This window comes from Eumetopias jubatus, unplaced genomic scaffold (genome assembly GCF_037043125.1).
Source record: "Eumetopias jubatus isolate StellerSeaLion01/CBP00866 unplaced genomic scaffold, mEumJub1_p1.0 scaffold_10, whole genome shotgun sequence".
Taxonomy (NCBI): domain Eukaryota; kingdom Metazoa; phylum Chordata; class Mammalia; order Carnivora; family Otariidae; genus Eumetopias; species Eumetopias jubatus.
In genome coordinates this window covers 46,280,196-46,300,428 of record NW_028274816.1, presented here as the reverse complement: position 1 = coordinate 46,300,428, position 20,233 = coordinate 46,280,196, and the positions used below count along the sequence as shown (strand labels likewise).

The window sequence follows — 20,233 nt, the reverse complement described above, 5'->3', positions numbered from 1 at the left end:
CACACGTTGGTGAGATGGGGGCTGGCAGGGTGGGGGTGGGGTAGGCCGAAGGGAGAAGAGGGGAGGGGAGGAGATGGATGAGAGGGTTGAGATGAAACATAAAAGCAGCTCTCTCTCCCCTCCCAAAGCAAAGGTGGTTATGGTTTTCCTTCTGGAAAGTGGCAGGGTAGTGGGGGATAGAGCTTGCCCGGAGGAGGAGGAGGAAGGGGAAGTGGGTGGTCATGGAGCTCCCAGGAATAGGGGCCACGTGGGCTCTGAGCCCAGCTGGGTATGTTGGGGTGCTGAGCCTGCTCCACTCCTTCCCTTGTGAGTGGGTAGGGAGGAGAACCCGAGCGTGGAGGGCAAGGCTTGGGGGTCTGGAGAGGAGTGGATAGGGTTCATTCGTCCGCTGACAAGCGGCAGAGACCCAGTGAAGGGAGGGGAGAGATCTGAGGGAGGCAAAGTTGAGAGGAACCCTCCAGGTCTGCATGTCCCCCAGCGGGTCAGAGCAGACCTGAGATGGTGCCGACCGGTGGGGCTGGTGACTGGGAGCTGACTATGCCGACTGCCCAGTCGCGGATTTTCCTGCAGACCTTGTGGCCCCGGATCATGCTTGCAGCAGGCCCAGGCTCTGCCTCATCCCTCGTGGGGGTTTGGCCGAGCCCATATGGCTGTGTGGGCACAGGGCCTTGGGGTCTGAAATGTTGGCAGGATGAACCAGGGATCTAAGCTGAATAGAGGGGCAGAGGACTGGGGGTGAGCACAGCCTGGACCTGGCTCCCCACTGTGTTGTCATTTCTGGTCATCACTGCACCTGAGAACAGAGGAGCCCACTCCCCGCATACCAGTTGTTTGGGCTGGACTGAGCAGGTGGCAGTGGGGAGTGAAGCAGCAGGGGCTGCTAGGTTATCCTATGAGTGGATTTGGGCCTCAGGAGCTGAGCTGCTCATCCGAGTGCTGCCCAGTCTTTGGACCCTCACCTCCAGGGCACAGGAAGCAGCTCCTGTTCCCCAGGTGGGACCGCTCCCGGCCCCCTGGTAGGGAATCAGAGACGCCTTCTGATGATAAAGAGCCGAGTGTCAGGCTTCAGGGTCTGCTTCCTCAGGAAAGAAAGGCTATTCATGTGGAAAAAGTCTCACTGGGCCAAAGGGTTTATCTTTTCCACATTCCCCAGAAGGTTTTACGGTCTTAGGAGGGCGTCACAGTGCTGCAAGATGCCTTCGTCACTTCCCTGTGACAGATGGCTGGCTGTCCCAGCTGGATGGCACCATGGAGACGGTGTGAGTCAGTGGCTGGCTTGGGCTGCTTCTGTGAAGTCCCCAGAGGTTTGCTGCCTCTGATGGAGGTGGGAGCTTCTTCGCTGCTGTCCTTGGCCTTGGTCCAGCTTCAGGACGCAGACAGCGGCTGGATGAGAGAGTGAATGGGGGGGGCGGGGGGCAGGCACTGGTCTGCCATCATCAGACACTCTGGCTTTGCCTATCTGCAGGGTGCTTGAGTGTGTTCCCTTCGCGAGAGGGAGAGGCGGCCATGTGGGAGCATTGGTGAAGATGTGTCACCTTGGGTAAAGGACGCAGAGCTGGCCACAGGGCACGCATCAAGGATGCTGAGCTCTTAATGACTGGTCACAGCTGCCACTGAAATGCCCCATGGCCTGGAGTTGCTCATCTGAAGTGGAGGTTGAAAACAAATATTTACATAGCTTCTCTAGCTGAGTCGTACTTGGCAATGAGGTTGATCGCAAAGACCAGAAACCTGACCACATTTGGGCAGATTAGCATGGATTTATTGTGAGGGCCCCCAGGACCCTCAGAGTCCAGCTGCAGGAGGTACAGCTGAGTCTCGGAAGGAGTGCAGGGCCTCTTGGTTGTGCCTGCCTGCCCCACACAGCCCCCTTCTCTTGTCTGTTCCTTGTCTCCTCCTCTCTGCAGACTGGCTGTTTTCCACATTCTTTCCTGCACTCATGGCTGGAAGTGGCTGCACCACCCACTGTTCCCACCTCCATCCCTGGATCCCGCAGGGGGCCTGACTGAGGTGGAGGAGGATTCCTCGGCTTTCCCAGGGGCGGGTGGGTGGGGTGGGAGGAAACGGTAACCCTCTTCAGCCAACTGGGCAGAGTCCTGGGAGTCAGGCACACTTGATTCAGGTCCAACAGCCTCCTCGCCAGGTAGATTTTATCCCCATTTTATGGATGGGGAAACTGAGTCTCAGTGAGGCAGGACATGTCTGACTGCAGAATCTAGGCTTCGTCCAGCACCCACAGCGGTTTCCAGAAACCGCAGAACTAGAAACAGCCTGCACACCCAAGCCTGGCATGAGACCAGGATGGGCAGTGCTTAGTGCAGCGTATCACTTCTGGGGCTTTGTGGCCCTTCCACCCCCATGCCCCAGTGGCCTGGCTGGGCACAAGCCAGCCCTGTGCTGCTTCCCAGGCTGTGCCGGGTATGGTGGGCCCTGAGGTCTCCCTGGGTGGGGGGGGGGGGGTCCGGCTAGTCCCTGACACTGGGCATCACTGACTTGTCCCTTTGTTCTTCTCTCTGAAGCCGGGTCTTTAAGACGGACATGGAGCTGGAGGTTTTGCGTTACACCAACAGAATCTCCAGCGAGGCCCACCGGGAGGTAAGCTGGGCACGGACTCGCCAGAGCGGGCAAGCAGCAGGGCTCTGAGTGGGGTGGGAGGGCCTCGTTGAGATGGACGGTCCCGTGGTGGCTCCGGTCCCGGGTGCCATGTGAGTAGGCAGCAAGCGTTGTTTCCGGCAGAGATGTGGTCATGGCTCTTTTCTGTTCCCCAGTGGGGGCAGGGCAGGGACAGCAGAGGTTCTGCCCCAGTCCCTCACCTTAAGGCACCCACCCTGAGGACATTTCCCAGCAAGAAGTCCCCGCTCAGAGCATGGGGCTCTCCTTCCTGGCACTCCAGCAGTTCCAGCTCCTTTTAAAGACTCTCCTGTCCTTACCCATCATTCAGGCACAGTGATTACTGTCCATTTCTAAAAACAGCCTCTCTCATGCGGCTTTTTCCAAACCTTCCCACTTTACCTGAGGAGCAAGAGCGAATAAGGAAGCGTATTTCTTGTAGGACGTTCAGGGTGACTGGGATAGCTTGGTGCCTGTGTAGTGACAGTCACAGCCTTGTGTCCGGAGACAGACAAGGGTCGTTTGGGGACCACAGTTTCTTGCATGAATTCACTTTCTGTGTGTTCTATGACAGCTAAACAAAGGAAACCTTTTAGGCTAGGCATCGCTTTCCGAGCATTAAGTATTCACGAGACATCTTGGTTAAATCTTGGCCGCCGCCTGAGCCGGCCGTGTAGCTTGGTGCCAGGTGCTCACGGGCTCCCAAATGGAAGGGCTCCAGAGTGGTTTAAATAAACTGTATGGCTCTTGGAGCTTTAAAAAAGTTCGAATTCGTTACATGTCTGCACCACTGTGCACCCATACCATTCTTTTTTTTTAAAGAAGAGTTTCTTTTGAAAAACTGCTATACATTATTTATAAGGCAGTGTTACTTATCTCCTTAATACAAATGTCTTTGCTTAATATCCATCTTCCAGGTAATGAAGGCCGTAAAAGTGGGAATGAAAGAATATGAGATGGAGAGGTAAGCTGCTGTGTTTCTCTGGATAAAATTAAAATGTGAAAAACAGTAATTGATGTTCCCCCAGCCAGTACCAGATGAGCACCACAGGCCCGTGTGCAGAATTGAGTGGGGCGTCGGCACCGGGGCAGGGTGTCTGTCTTCGGACTGTGACCACCTGCCTGGCTCTGGGCACAGTGTTTGATGATAATGGTCTTTGATGACTTTTCGGGATGGTTTAGTGCCCCATCATTCCCCACTTGGACTTTGTTTCTGCAGTTTGCGGGAAACTTCACCAAATAGCTGCTTTTGTGACTCTGAAAGCCGCTAGTAAAGCAGCTTGCCATTTTTATGTGTTAACATTGCCATTACATCAGCTGTGCTTGGACGACTGGGTCGAGGAATGGTTAAGTGGCTCATAAAGTGTTCTAGAGAATTACATTGGCCTTCGGCTCCAGTTAGGCCCACAGCGAGCCACTGCCCCTGCCCCCCACCCCCCAGCACTTCTTGGGGTGGCCCAGCCGCGATGGGTGTGACCTGGCCAGCTCCTCAGCCCCACTCTGCGCTTGGGACCCTCCCTCTTTGGGTCTGACCCCAGGGCTTCCTCAGGTGATGAGCAGCACGTGCCGAGCCATCGCCTGAGGAAGCCCTGGGGTCAGACCCAAACTGCCGCGGTGGCTCTCCTCCCGCCCAGGTCCGGAGGCCGGAGGCCCCCCAGGCCATCTCCCCCCAGTGATGGTACTGTTTGGAAGCCCCGCTGGGGAGAGGACACTGAAGAGGCAGCCAGTTCTCCCCCTGTGACAGAATAAGAAATGCCTATTTGGTCTCTGCCCCCAGTTCCTGGCACAGAGCTTCTAGAGCCCTTGGAATTCCTTCAGTGAAAGTTTCTTTATTCATAATAAGCCCTATTCACTCGCACCTGAGTGACTCTTAGAAGGTGGGGGCTGGTTGCTAGAGGAACCAACCCCTAGATTAGGGGGTTGGAACTCTCAGCCCTGCCCTCAAACTCCAGGGAGAGGGGAGAGCGGCCGGAGGTGGAGTTCTGACCAGTGACTTACTCAGCCGTGCCCACGGAACAAAACCTCCACAGAAACCTTAAGCAGTGGGAGAGCCAGAAGGGTGTCAGGCGGCGGGGAGGGGGGCACAGAAGCTCCTTGTCCCTTCCCCCACAACTTGCCCTGTGCATCTCTCTTCTGTTTGGCTCTTCCTGAGTTGTATCCTTTCTAATAAAGTGCTAATAGTAAGTAAAGCACTTTCCTGAGTTCTGTGAGCCATTCTAGCAAATGGTCAAACCCAAGGAAGGGGTCATGGAAACCCCCAGTTTATAGCCAGTCAGTCATAAGTACTGAGCTCTTAACCTGGGAGGTCTGTGCTGACTCTGGCAGTTAGTGTCAGAATTAAATTGTAGGACATCCAGCTGGTGACCACAGAGAATTAGAAAATTGCTTGGTGTGGAAAACCCACACATTTGGTGTCAGAGTGTTGTGAGTACAAGAAAAAAGAGTTTTACCTTTACCGCCACCTCCGTTCTGGGCTGCCCTTTCTGACCTGGCCTTGCAGGAGCTTGGTGCTGCCCCCCCTTCCCCACTTTGTAGAGCCCACCTGGGTGCCCTCAGGGCCCGCTCTGCCTCCTCATGCCCCTCCCAGCCTTTCTGGCCTGCCCACGTTGTCAGTGTGTGGTGAGGGCGAGGTGCACACAGAGTCCGCAGTGGGCACAGCGGGCATGTATGTTCACCATCCTGTGGCTTGGGGAGAGGCATCTTTTTCAAAGTCTCACCCTGAAAGGAGTCCGGAACAGAGGGCCTCTGTATTTCTCTCCTCTTACCCCAAGTAGGAGGAGGTTAACATGGCCTTGAGGACACTCATTGCTGTGGCGTCCTGGGAGGGGGCATGGGACAAGAGCTTCCTCAGGGAGCCAGCTCTGTCACGCTGGAGGAGGATGGGGACGGGCACACAGAGCTGTCCCAGCCTCTGCCTTCACATGGTCTGCTGCAGTGCGGTATCTGCTCTGCTAGTCCGAGGGTCCTCACCCCCCACCAGGATCTGGGATGGGGGAGGTCTGCGGGGCTACCTGGGAGGTGGGCCGGGCAGCGGTCCCCCAGATTGGCACTGCCCCACAAATCTCTTCCCAGCTGAACTGGCCCATGGCTATGCATCAAACGAAAATAACCCAGAAATTAGAGCAGGACTGGCTTGCCCCAGAGTGGAGCCCTGCCATCCTCTCCATGCTGGTGGCCTTGTGTCCTCAGCTGCCAGCAGTCTAGCTCCAAAGCTGGCTCCCGGGTCTGGCAGGACCCCCCCTGGGTCCAGAGCCCGAGCCCGCTGCCGCCCAGCCGGGCCTGCCTGTGAGCTCTGGCCGGGGGCCCTCGGAATACTTCTGCCGGCTCCCTACACCCCCACCCAGGGCGTGGAGGTTTTTTTTCTCTTTTTATGAGAAATTTCAAATATCAGATTTGAATTATGAAATTATGAGAAATTTCGAATATCCACCACCCCCCGAGGATAATGAACCTCGAAGTCCCCACCGAGGTTTTTGTTTCGCCTTGTTTTGTCGTCATATTTAAAACCAAACCCCGGACGTCATGTCAGTTCAGCTGCCCAGAAGTAGGTGTCTCCAGTTGAGGATTTTTGCCCTTTACAAAACCACCACGTCATCATCACATCTAACCAAATTAACAGTAATTCCTTAATCTTATCAATACCTAGTCCACGCTGGTCTGTCTCTGTTGGGATCCAGAGTCTACACATGCAGTTTTGGCGGTTGTGTGAAGGGGCCTTTGTTAAGCTGAGCTTTGTCTTCAAACTGCTGGGCACCCCCCACCCTCCAGTCCCCCGGCCCCATGGCTGCCTCCTCTGTGGATCAGGGGAAATGAGCCTGACGCTCATGCCAGAGCCCCCCTGAGGGCGCCGAGTGGCATTACCGAGTGGCTCAACTAGACGCGCCAGGTGTGTGCACTGTTGTGCGCCTGCTGTATGCCCTGCCCTCCCACGGCTGGCTGTAGGAGGTATGCAAGGGAAGCGGTACCTGCCCTGAGAGCTGAGAGCGGGAACCCTCCTGGGGTGCAGGCTTGGACTGCGGACAGCGCTGGGGAACAGCTGAGGCAGAGAAGATGAGAACAAGAGACGGGGTCTGTTCCTGAAGGACAGGTGGTCAGGGTGACCGGTGGGGGCAGACCGGGGTCACCCCCAGAGGTGGTGGAAAGATGGTTGTCCTGAGACATCTTGGGGTGTCCCTGGCCAGATTTGACGAGGGCGCTCCCTACGGCCAGTGCCAGCCGAAGCCCGTGGGGGCATTTTGCAGTGGTGAGCAAGGGGCCAACTTCTCTCTGCCCTGAGCTTCCTCCCCACAGGCGTGTCTCTCTGTCACTGCCCGGGTGGCTCTGTGACACAGTTTTGTGGTCTGCGGCCTTGGGAGGCTGGAGGCTTCCTGAAGTCCGGTCTCCTTTATGCACAGTGTCGGCCCCGCAGTTGGTGTCAAGAAGTATGCGTGTGGGGGTTGGCTGGATGGATGGGAGACAGAGGGAAATGTCCTGAGCTATTTTTTGCTGTCCTCTGTACCACTGTGAACTTTTAGAATTCTTTTTGTAACTAGGTGGGGAGTATAAAATCTCCTCTAGAGCAGGTGTTGTTTCCCTGCGGGGTGTGGCCCTTGTAACGCAGGCTGGACCGATGCCCAGGAAGGCCCAGGGCGGCCAGACTCCTATGCAGGCCGCTGACCCAAAGGGGTCAAAAGAGCATCCCTAGAATGTTCTCTCAGGAGCATGGCCAGCACCAGCCCCACAGAGGGACACAAGGCAAGAAGAGCAGGGACTCGTGTGTCAGGACTAGAGGCAGGGTGAGAGCAGGGGACCGGAGGCTGAGATGGGGCTGATTTTCTCAAAAGAGGGCACAGCTTCAAGCAGTGGTGCTCAGACTCAAGCTTAAGAGAGGCTGGCCTGCGAACCTAAGGTCCTAAGCCTCGTTTTTTGTTGTTTTATTATCAAAGGCTTATTATAAAATCTTGAGGGCATGTTAAGAAAAAGAAAGTTAGCTGATGGCTTTTTTAAGACCCCTCCTCCTTTGTGTTGTGCGTGTGAGTAGGGTTTTCAGAGGAAATGAAAATCATTTTCCGCGATTGAGGTGTAGTAAATTGTGTTAAACCAATGAGACGTTAATGTGTGGGTAAATCGGGCACTAACAGCATCTGACTGCAGGCCCAATCAGGCAATCCATTTTACCGACTCATATTCTTTCATGTCAGTGGCGTAACCAGCTTGTACCCGGCTGGCGTGGGGCTGGCAGCTGAATCCGTTACCTGCAAACACTAATTTAGAGCATGCTCAATTGGCTGTGTAAGTAGGTCCCGGCTCACATTTGCCGCAAAGAGATTAATAACGATGTTTTTGACAGCCTGGGACCTTAATTGAAATTATGCCATCTTTCTCTCTAGGCTGGGACTGGGGCATTTTGGGCCCTCCCGTGACAGCTTCCGTGGGGGTTGTAGGAGGGCGTTATAAGGCGGAGGGTCTGCTAGGTGTGCGGGGGGACAGCTGGGCCATCCCACTCCCCGGGCCGGGGTCCTCCTGTACCCCCAACCCTGCCTGGAGGTCGTCGACAAGGCCTGGGTTCGCTCTGCCATTCTGTCTCAGGCAACAGCCCATGCCGGTAGCCTCCTGTTTTCTTCCAGTCCTTTGTTAATAAAGCACTTGCCCATCTGTGCTTGCTGAGGGCCCGTTGCCTTTCCCTGCCCTCTGGCCGGACGGAGCGAGGCACCTCCTGTGTGTGCAGTGTGCCCACTGAGTCAGGGCTGGGAAGTGGGGGGGGGCAGCCTGAGGGCCGAGGGGACGGAGTCTCCCGCCCTGACCCTGTGCGCCCACGTGCGTGCAAACACGCCCACTGACCCCACACACATCCACACACGCAGGGATACCACCCACTGACAACACGTCCACACACACACAGATACCACCAACACTGCACACACAGACACACCCCGCAGACACAGACACTGCCCACTGACATCACACATACCACACATACACCATTTATATGCACACCTCATCACACACACCACATGGACACACACACAGTTACACAATACACCATGCACACCACACACACATCATATACCGCCCATATACACCACACGTGTACCCCGCATGTACTGTACACATACCACATACACATATATCACACATTCAGAGACATACCCACCACATACCACACTCACATACCATAGACATATATGCCACACACACACACACACACACACACACACACACACACACACTCCACATAAGCTGTGGGGTGCTGGGTCAAGTAGCTGATCTTTCAATTTACCCACCCCAGGGAGCAAGTTGTAAAACCCTTGCTATGTTGTTAAAGCCATTTTTTAAATCTTTTTTGAGGATTAAAAAAATTTAACTCCACTGAGGATAATTGGAAGATGGGAGAGTTTATAGGAAACTCCACAACCACAAGCCTACTAACTCGTTGTGATTACAGCTGTAGAAAGCACAGGTTGCTGACACAGATAAGCTGCTTTTTCCTATCCCACCCCCAACCCAAGCCCTAGGCTTCGCCCGACACAGTTGACCCCTGAGCTCATCTCTCACTCCCAGCTCCCCCACAGATCCCACAGGCCCCCCTGCTCCCAGATGATGGGACTGGCTTCTCCATTACATCTGCAGGGGCTGCATTTCCAGGTCTCTGGAGACCACTGACCCTTCTCAGATTTGCTCCCTCTTCTTTGTCCATCCCTCCTGGTGCGCTGTAATCACTGAAGGGCCATCGCTCAGGTGCCTGGACTGGCATGCCCCGCTCTGGTCTTGCCCAGGGCTCTCCCTGCCTGGCATGCTGGGCATGGTGGTCAGACATGACCGTGTTTGGCTCTGGCTGTGCCCCTCCTGGGTCATGCAGAGGATCCAGGTTTCATTGGTGATGGATGTCACCAAAAGGCCCATATTTTCCTCCTCCTGGGAGGTTCTGGAGAACCTGTGCAGGTTCTCTGTGCAGCTTTTAGTCACCTGGGAATGGTCTGACCTAGTGTGCTCTCAGCCTAGGCAAGCCTGGGCATCAGTGAGGCCACCCACAGTTTACCTTCCCCCATGAAGGTGCTGGAGTTTCGCTTGGGGCCTTTGGGGCAGGTGTGGGTCCAAGCAGCCTCTGACCCTGAGCCCCGACGGGTGAGAATGGATGTGATGAGCCTTCTCCAGGGGCCTGGTCACTCTCATGGGCAGTGCCCTGTCCCCTCCACAGTAGACATCCTCTCTCTGCTGGCCATTTTAAGGGATGAAGCAACAGCGTGGTTTGTTCAAAAAGGGCCCGCTGAGACCCCAGGTCCAGGCATGGTGGAACCTGCTCTTTGCCTTGTGTTGTGAGGCTGATGCAGGTTTCCTGCCAGTGCTTCCTTGGCTGTTGGAGGCAGGCCACACATGGCCTACCATGAGACGGGTCAGGAAACCCCTTCTGTTTGCCGCCCCTCTCAGGAAGGCAGCCCACGAATACTGCACCCAGCTGGCCGCACCTCAGTGAGCTGAGCCCTTTCCGAGAGCCAGGGCCACCTGGGAAAGATGATTCCTCCGTGTTCGGAACAGGCTGTACCTCTTCCTGGACCACCCCATACTGGGCAGGGCAGATCCCGTGTGCCCCCCAGCCTGCTCTGTGCACACGACCGGACATGACGGGAGGGAGTAGCTCTCTCTCTGCGGTTCAGCAGAGCCTGTGTCTGAAAGGGGTGTAGGGCTCTGGGGCTTAAAGCCAGGGTAGCTCATTTTGCCTGTAAGAGTAACTGGAAAATGGGTACATTTAGGGTTCAAGGCAGCCTGGTATCCAGCCAGAAGGGTGGACAAAGAATCAGAGGCAAAGGCTTCCTGCAAATATGCAGCCTGGTCCATGCAGCCCTAATCAGAGCTTTTGGGAACAAAGCCAAGGGACATAGGCATTTCCTTTTCAAATGCTGGCGAATTGCCCCCTGAGAATCCCAGTAAGTAGGAGTGGTGGCCTCTTTATGGATTTTCCTGTAGTATTTCACCACTGAACCCGATTCTGACTGTTGACTTCTGATAAATATATATCATCACTTTAAGGAAGTAGTGTTTTCTCCCTGGCTTACCAGGAGATTTTATCAGGAGAGGATGTTGAATATTGTCAGGTGCCTTTTTGGCATTTCCCTTGGCCTTTTGTGCGTATGTGTTTCAGGCAATTGATAAACTTCTAATTTTGTTATCGTTTTGGATCACAGAAAAGTTACAGGAATATGAGCTAGCTGCCACCTACCCCACCCCCACCCCCCATCATTAACATGGCTGTGGCACATTTGTCACAGCTCATGAACAATATTGACGCATTATTATCATCTGAAGTCTACACTTTATTACAGTTTCCTTACATTTTACCCGATACTCTTTATGTTCCAGGATCCCACCCAGGACCCCCACTGTGTTTAGCTGTCCTGTCTCCTTAGGCTCCTTTTGGCTGTGACAGTTTCTCGGACTTCCTTACTTTTGATGACCTTAACAGTTTTGAGGCGGACTGGTCAGATATTTTGTACAAGGTCCTTCCATTTTAGTTTTTCTGATGTTTTTCTCAGAGTTTAGATAGAGGTCATGGGTCATTGGGAGGAAGACCACAGAGGAAGAGTGTTGCGTGCACCACATCGTTTCAGGGGTACATTCTGTGAACCTCACTTACCACCGGTGTTAATCTTGATCACCTCCCTGAGGCAGTTTGTCAAGTTTCTCCACTGGAAAGTTGCTCTTTCCCACCTTCCGTACAGTACTTGTTGAAGGAAGTCACTGGCCAGCCCACGCCTAAGGAGCGGGGAGTTATGTTCTGTCCCCTTGGTGGGGGAGTATCTAAATACACTATTTGTGATTCTGCTGTATAGGGCGTTTATCTCTTCTTCCCCGTTCATGTATTTCTTCAATCACTTATTTACTCATACCTACATGGACCCATAGATGCTTACTTTATACTTTGAGTTATAATCCAATATTACTTATTTTCTTGCTCACGTCATTCTCGCTTTGGGCATTGGAGGCTCCATCATTTGGCTCCTGTGTCCCTCCGACATCATCCACCCCCCATCATTTTGCTTCTCGAGCCCTGCCTTGCTTTAACCGCACTGCAGGCCACTCCAGGCTCATTTTGTATGTTCCCCGCCCCAGCCCCAGAATGAGCCGTTTCCAGAGGGAGCCCCGGTTCCTTTGACCAGAGCGTGACCTCACGTACCAAGATCGGGCACTAGGTGTTACCTTAGATGAATTTTACACAGAGACTTTCTAGTGTGGAGCTGGTGTAGCGTCCCTCGCACATAACCCCCCTTCATCGTGGCAGATTGCTGCCATGATACGCCGCAGGACTGAAATAGGGAGGCAATATATAGCAGTGGTTAGAGCATGGTCTCTAGAGACTGGTGTGTCCTGCGTCTGAGTACCAGCTCTGCCACTTCCTGTGCCTCAGTTTCCTCATCTGGGGAAAGGATAATAAGAGCACTTCATAGGGTGGTTAGGAGGATTCAGTGAATCAGCACATGGACAGTATGTAGACCAGGCAGCAGCATCATGATGATTTTGTGGTTACTCTTTACTAGCATTTTATTAAAGATTCAAAATAGGGGCTTGAGCTATACATTTTTTTTAACTCTTTTGCCGTATTTTGAGATCAGCGTTTTTGAGATTGTGATTTGAGAAGTTCTCCAAATTTCTCTGTTTTCTAGAACAGTTTAGAAAGCAGAGGGACTTTGCAACAACACGATGGGTCTAGAGAGTATAATGCTAAGCAAAAGAAGTTAGCCTGAGAAAGATAAATACCATGTGATCTCACTCCTATGTGGAATTTAAGAAACAAAACAAACAAGTAAAGGGGAGAAAAAAAGAGAGAGAGTGACAGACCAAGAAACAGACTCTTAACTGCAGAGAACAAACTGATGGTTAAGGGGGTTGGGAGAAGTAGGGGAAGAGGATTAAGGAGGGCACTTGTGAAGAGCACTGGGTCGTGTATAGGATTGTTGAATGAAAACTGAAACTAACATAACACCAGATGTTATCTATACTGGAACTAAAATAAAAAATTAAAAAAAGAAAAAAGAAAGCAGAGGGGCTTGTCTGTTCCTTGAACGTTGAAAGAAGTCCTATGATACTGTCAGAGCGTACTGTTTCTTTGGGGGAGGATTTCTTAGATAACTTTTCAGGTTTTCCTAAGGGATTGTTTCAGCCTGGCTTTATCCTTTATCCTTCTTAGAGTCAATATAGTACATTTTCCTGGAAGGGTTTTTTTTTTTTCCTTTTTATCATTTTCTTTTTTTTTTTTTTCCCTTTCTCATTCCTGCCTGTGTGTCTGCTTTTTCTATATGGAGGAGCTTTGCCATAATCATAGCCATTTTGTTGATCTTTCCATACAGTCATCTTCCAAATGTCGTCATCTGCTCCACTGCTGGTCTAACTCCTAGATCCCCAGTTTTATTCCTCATTCCTTTCTCCTTCCTTCCTGACCTTGTTTTGAACAGTCCTCTTTTAACTTGTTCAGTTGAAACTTAGCTTTTTTTCCCTATCCTTTTCTCAGGGAGTAATAAATGAATTTTGGCTCAAATATTCTTGAATGCTGCCTTTACCATGTCCTAAGAAGTTTTGGTGATTTGATGTTTGACCTAAGAAATGAACTAACAGCATTTCTTCTAATTTCCAGATAGATGTGGTTGGTTAATTTTCTTGGTTAACTTTTGGTTGTTAGTTTCCATCGAAGTTAGAGAATGTCTGTGTAAATTTTATTTTTCTTAGTTTTGAGATTTTTCTTTGTGGCCTATTTAGAAATAGTTTTGTCGGTGTTTTATGGAATAAAGTGAAACATTAAACATTTATTGGAAAATTTTAACTTTTTATTTTTAGAGTATATACTTGGATGTACTTTCTCTTCTTATTCCAGTCTTCTGCCTCCTCCCCTATTTTTGGACATTTTCTCTAGGATGAAGAGAGGTAGTTTTATGAATTCCTCTTTGTGGTTCTCAGTAGATTTTTGTTTTACTCATTTCCATACCAAGTTGTTTGAGGCTTACAGGTTGAGGATTGTTACGTTTTTTAATCACGTATTTTACCTTTTTACAGGAACCCTTTTTGACCTAAGAATCCTTTTTGTGTGGAATCTGACTTTATCTGCTCCTGGTTTTGCTATTAAATGTTTTCTTACTTTGCATTTTCCTGGTATATCGCTGCTTACTCCTTGCTTTTAACTCTGTTCATCAGCTGTAGTTTACATGTTCCAAACGCAGGGCCCCTGGGTGTTAGGAAAGCCATTTGCATCTGTCGCTGCTTTCTGGTTTCTGTACCACCTTTCTGGCTTTTAAATTGTTTTCTGTCGGGGCACCTGGGTGGCTCAGTCGTTAAGCGTCTGCCTTCAGCTCAGGTCATGATCCTGGGGTTCTTGGATCGAGCCCCGCATCAGGATCCCTGCTCGGCGGCAAGCCTGCTTCTCCCTCTGCCACTCCCCCTGCTTGTGTTCCCTCTCTCGCTGTGTCTTTCTCTATCAAATACATAAATAAAATCTTTTAAGAAAATTGTTTTCTGTCATTCTGGAAAGTTGGTGAAGTTTCCTTTGTTCTGTGCATCCCATTTTTGGTGTAGAATTACTTTTAAATTAAGAAGAAAGGACCTGTATTTCTCTATGGTCTCTACCTCTGTGAACAAGTCAAATAATATCGATTCCTGACTTGGAAAAAGGAGAAGTTTAGCATGGTTTTACTCTTTATCCTCCCCTCGCCTCCATCCTTCCGGTTTCTTACTGTCTCACTTCTCTTTCCATGAGTTATTTTCAACATTTGTGTTATTTTGTAGTTGTTTTCATCACAGTTGTTCAGAATGAGCGCTGTCATACTGAATCCAGCATGGACCCCTGTTTTGTACCCTGTGTTCCCTTTCCTTGAATGCCTGTCCTTTGACCTTGCACATTGGAGAGTTTTTCTGTTGCCTCCTCTGCGAGGGATGGTTTAACTGGTATTGGATCTTGGTTCCATGAAGTCATTCCCTCCATGGCTGCCAGAGATCTTGGGCAAATCGTCTTCTTTCTCCTTTCTAGGGAACTGTTTAATTGTCTTGACTTGATGTGTATAGGAGTCTGTCCTTATTCTTGAGAGTGACAATATTTCCCAAGGATTGGTGCCATTTCTTGGTGCTGACCTGGGCTTCGGCTATACCAAGGGAGTCAGAATCCCACCAGCCTTGGCGGCCAGGTTGGAGGCCCGGGTGAAGGCGGCCCCTTGAGAAGAGGTGTGAGCTCTCTGTGTTAGTACAGTTCTTCAGCCAGTAGTCAGTGCAGAGGTTGGGGGCTACAGAGGACCGCATGATTCAAGTGGTGAGACTTAGATCAGGTGTCTTCTGACTTAGGCCAATGAAGGGTAGAGCAGAGAAGCTGTTATACCTCCCACACAGACCAGAGGAGGTGGAGGAGGACATAACCTGTCGACTCTGATCCAGGTGACAGGTCCAGTGATGTCAGCAACAGCTCTGTGGAGTCAGGAGCCGCTTGGCCACCAGCAAGGCTGATCTGTGTATGAAGGACAGGCCAGCAGCAGTGGCTTTTTGCACACACAAGCGGGCATGCCACATCTCTGTGTCTCCTTTTATCTCACTGGTCACTCCCCAGAGGCAAGCATTTATCCTCCTGGGTCATGTTATCTGAGACCTGTGATATTATTATTTATTATGTCACTCCCCAGTCTCTCTGTGGCTTCCTTTTCAGTTACAGAAGCTAATGGGGTGACCCACGGCGGGCCAGAAGCTGTGCAGACAGGCCTGGAGTCATCCCTATGAGCTCCCATGATGGACTAGGATCCGGTCCTTTAATCTGAACAATGAAACCTTTCTTTACTTTAGGACCTTCCTTTTAAATTCCTGTTCTGCATATATCAGGTCCCCGGGATGCCTCTTCTGGCCCTTATATTTTCTCTCAGAATTCCCACTTCTGCACCAGTGGAAAGTTCTCAGGCTTCTCTTCCCATTCACTTGTGGTAACCCCTGCACACTGGCTCTGTGGCTCACTCATTACACTTTTATAACGTGGCTACCACGGCTTTCGTCTGGAGAGCCCCTTCCCATTTTGACCCGTTCTCCATCCATGACGGTCTGCTCAGATGTGCTGTCTTGTGGATCCTGTAAAAACACGGGCTGCAGAGTCTATTCCTCCCATTTCCCACAGGGAGACTTGCTCTGGCTCCTTCTGCATGGCTGACTGGCCCCAGATGTGGGGTGCTGGTGAAATTGCTCAGGCCCAGAAGAAAGGGGGAGGAAAGTTTGGGTTGCCTGTGGATTCACTTTGCAAGGTGAGCCACCAGAGGAGCTGAGCAGGGGTGTAAGCCAAATCGGTGTGTGTGGCAGTACTGAGGCTTCTCTTGGTGGCAGTGGGAGACATCTTCCCTTCCCTTCCCATTGCCTGTGTTGGCTTTGGACATACCCCGTTAGCTGGCCTGCCTTCCCGCTAGGGCCCCTGTGAGACTTGCCTGACACTCCTATGGGCTTCCAGAAGCCTCTGTCAGGCTAGGGTCTTGGTGGGGGGACCCCTAGCACCCCCATTTCTCACTCCCGAGGAGGAATTTTTAGCAAGACAAAGGCCAGAGTTTGTAAACTGGTAGCCTCTGGTCTGGACCCCCCAGTGCACAGGCAGCTTTCGTTTGGCTCACACAGTCAGGTTTTCTGGTTTGTTTTGGTTGTTTTGAGTCATTAATGAAAATCAGGAGACTTTTCTGGCTTTTCCTAGAAATTGAAATAGTTGGTAAGCTTGGGCTGGAATTCCCAGGGAGCAGCACTCCAGTGGGAACTGAGCAGCTGCGGGCACACGCCACAGGCACCCCCCTCCCCACTCCCTGTCACCTCCCCCAGCACCAGGCAGCCCCTTTCCTCCGTCACCCCTCCATCACCTCCGTATTCATTGCTCTCAGGCTGCACCTGTTTTCAGAGTCGAGAAGGATTTCTTATACCAATGTCTTTATCAAATGAAGGAAAAATAAGATAGTCAAAGGCTCATGTATTTTAAGAAAAATGGGAGCACTATGGGGAAGAAGAAAGGCTGTTTCTCAGGTTTCGTGTGTAGATTTCTGGTCGGCCTCGCTGGTTTAGTTTACCTGCCAGGTGCCCCCAGGCTGCACCCCCATCGCAGAAGAGCCTTTCCCTTTTGCCTGCATCCCCTGAAGGAGCCCCGGGGCCGAAAGGAGGGGTGGGGGTGCGGCCTGGGGGCCAGGGTCCATCTGGGAGGGGAGGTGGTCCGGCTCAGCTCCAGCCGAGGTGACTGCTCCGAGTCCCACGCGCGTCCGGCACACAACTGTCCTGTAGAAGCCATTGTCCAGGTTTGGCGCCCAGAGCAGGCAGACAATTGTGATTTTGTGGCGAGGTTTGGTACCGGTCTTTAGAAAATTCTCATCCAGACCTATTACATGCTGGTGCAGAAAGATGCTCCCTTTGGGAGCAATTATTCTGGGCTGGGAGTTTTCCCCTCCTAACTCAGAATTCTGTAGATGTGGTGAAGGGTTTAATCCAGGAACTCAGAAAGCCCGTTTCTGTATCTGCCAGCAGGCATGTCTGCTCTTGAAACCTGGAGGTAGTTTGTGATGAAACCACAGAGAGGGGCTCTCTGCTTAGAGGCCCCAACCTCAGGCTCTGGGTGCTGGGCCCTCTGCGGAGTCAGGCCCGTGTCCCGCACAAGCCCCCCCTCTCCCCCAGCCCTGCACCGGGCCACCCTTGGTGTCTGGCATGCAGACTGGGTGGTGTGGGCAGTCAGTGCGAGCCTCTGGGCTTCATCCAGTGGCTGTCCAAGGGCGTGCCACCTCCTCCCGCAGCTGTCCCAGAGTAGAGTGAGGTAAAGCACAGGGTCAGGGTGGCTGGTCAGATGGGCTGGGGCAGCGCGGCACCGCTTAGCTGCCTCTCACCTGCAGCTCTCATGGATGTGGGACTCTCCGCATGCGGCTCTGGGGGTTCAGGAGACGCGAGGCTGTCTGCGAGCCAGGCTGCCCATGGCTGGTGGAGGTGACAGGCCTCAGGCCAGGGGGTCTGGGCTAGCGTGTTGTCACTGCCGAGCCTCCCCGGTTCCTCCTGGGCCTCTGGCGCCACCATGCTCCGGGGCCTCCTCCTGTGCCTTGCTTCTCTGAGCAGAATGAGATGACAGCCACCGCCCTTGGGCAAGACCCTGGCCGCGTGGGCTGGCTTCTCCTGGCTCCGGCACCACTGCTCGCCCTCCCAGCCAGCTGTGCTCATGTTTATTCGGCCGTTCTGTTCCCCAGCCCCCTGCACTCCTGCGTGGGGCCTTCCCCTGGGGCCTTCCCCTGAGGCCTTCCCCTGAAGGGTGCCACACGCACCCGCCAGCTGGATGGATTACACTCGTGACAGCACTCAGGATGCCCTTGTTTGTGAGTAGCAGTTGCCGACCTTCTGTGTCTGGGCCTTGGTGGGGGCTCTTCCCACTTCATGCCCTGTAGGAACAGCACCGTGGGCTGCTCAGGCGGGTCTTCCAGGTGTCCTGGCAAGGGCCAGGTGCGCAGTAGGCAGCCCTCCAGCCAGGGGTGACTGGGGCTCCTTGGTGGAGAGCCCTGCCCGTCCAGCCCCCCACACAGCAAATGCCTGGTGGCTGTTAGGATCAGGGCCTGGCTGAACTTTGTTTTTGCAGTTTTACTTTGCCTTGCTGTTCACCCCAGCAGGAGAAGTGGGATTTGACTGCTTTTCCTGGAGCCAGGCTGGTGGCATTAGAGATGGGCACCCTGGGTGGGGGAAGCGGATGTCAGCTGGGCCTTGCCGCCTTGGGTGATAAAGGAGCCATTTTGGGGGCAGGGGTTCCTTGGGAAAGTGGTACTAGCAGCAGGACTGGGAAAGAGGTTCCTCCTGGATGCAGAGTTTGGAAATGGGGCCGCTCCTTGCTCCTAGTAGCCTCAGCCAGCTGGCAAAGCCCTGGGGCACTTGGCGACATTCTACTCAGGGGTAGGAGGGGCTTGACCGAGGAATGGGCAGCTGGTGCTGGCTGAAGCTGGACAAGTGTCACTATCCCGTGGATGAAAGGGCACAGGGGAGTGTCCTAGTGAGTCTGGGGCCTGGCTGCCAGTGTGACCCGTCCAGCACGAGTGTGGTTGGTGCCTTCCCCTCCGGCGTGGGGTTATTCAGAACTGGCTGTACACAGTCCATATATTTTCAGCATGAGCTGGAGTCTTTGAATCATTTATCTTGGCAGCTCTTCTTGAAACTGAAGAAAGGTAGAAATTCATCTAGGTGCTGAGAAAGGAGCCTGGAAGAAAAAAGTGTCTGGTGGCTGCCGTGATGGGTGGCATGCCTAGAGATAGTGCTGGTGGCTCAGAGATCAAACAGCTGAGAAATGGTTTCCCAGGAAGAACTCGGGGAATTCTAAGTAGGTAATGAGTAGTGACTTTCTTTTGATTTACGGTGAGACTTGGCAATCAATCCGTAATGCTTTGAAGAGGCAAGAAATGCATCTCCAAGAGGCTGCAGTCTGTTATGGCTCAGACTGGCAGCCTTCCTTGTGGGGCTGGGGAGCCAGAACCCCAGCCAGGGGTGGGCTGGCTGGGGGTCTGCTTCACTTTTCTGCCGCAAAGATCCTGGTCCCGCCTGGCCGGCCATGAAGCTGTGGCTGGTGCTGGCTTTAGGGAGGGGCTCCTCCGGCCTCTGTCCTGCTTCCTCCTCCGAGGTCTTGGCTTTGACCCTGGTGGGACTCTAGTTCAGCTTTCAGGTCATAGATGATTCAAACCCCGGTGGTTTGTGGCCACCGCCTCTCTCCCTTTGGGGACCTCTCTCATCCCTCTGGCCCAGAGGTGTCTAGTTTGCTGGGGCTGCCATAACAAAGTACCATAGATGGAGGGGCTCAAACAACAGAGATTTATTTTCTTGTAGTCCTGGAGGCTAGAAGTCCAAGATCAAGGTGTCAGCAGGTTTGATTTCTTCTGAGGCCTCTCTCCTTGGCTGCCTTCTGGTGTCCTCATGTGGCCTTCCCCCCCACGGGCACACATCCTCGTGCCTCTCTGTGTCTTAATTTGCTCTTCTTATAGGGACACCAGTCAGATTGGATGAGGTTCCCACTGAAGACCTCGGTTTAACTTAGTCACCTCTTTAAAGGCCCTGTCTCCCAATGTAGTCACATTCTGATGTACCGGGGTTAGGACTTGAACATATGAATTCTGAGGGGGGCCACAACTCAGCCGGTAACTGCCTTTGCTTCCGGGAGAAATCAGGCCTGGTTTCCTGGCTGCTGGCTCCCTAGGTGACTCAGCAGTGCCCACGTTTGGAAGGGCTAGGGCTGGCCCTAGGGGGCTGGCCAGGGTCACAGCTGACATTCCAGAGGGGAAGCCAGACAAGCAGGAGAATGACACGTGGTGATAAGTTGGAGTCCAGGAAAGAACGGGGAGCTGTCATGGCCCAGCGTGACCCTCGAGCTGGGGCTGAGGGCGGCAAAGAGCCAGCCGTCACTTGCCACGTGGTGAGAGGGCACAGCGGGTGAGGCCCAGCAGGTAAGAGAGGAGCTGGTGGCAGGGCCAGGTCTCAGTGAGAGGCCCCTCAGAGGTTTCTGTGACTGGGGAGGGAGCTGGGAGATGAGGCCGTGGCTTTGGATGGTGAGTAGGCCGAGGTGACAGCAGGAGGGCAGCAGGGAGGCTGCTGTGGACCAGGCTGGGCGGCAGGGCCAGGGGAGGATGAGTTTGGAGCTGGAGCTGAGGACCCAGTGGTG

The 20,233-nt window shown here is 52.9% G+C and overlaps 1 protein-coding gene across 1 annotated transcript in view; it reads left to right on the top strand.

Moving 5' to 3' along the window:
* PEPD (peptidase D) overlaps positions 1-20,233 on the top strand; it is a 111,380-nt gene that overhangs the window by 42,652 nt on the left and 48,495 nt on the right. The window contains exons 8-9 of the mRNA XM_028123686.1: positions 2,520-2,595; positions 3,528-3,574. Coding sequence (XP_027979487.1) covers positions 2,520-2,595; positions 3,528-3,574 — 123 coding nt within the window. The remainder of the gene's footprint in view (positions 1-2,519; positions 2,596-3,527; positions 3,575-20,233) is intronic.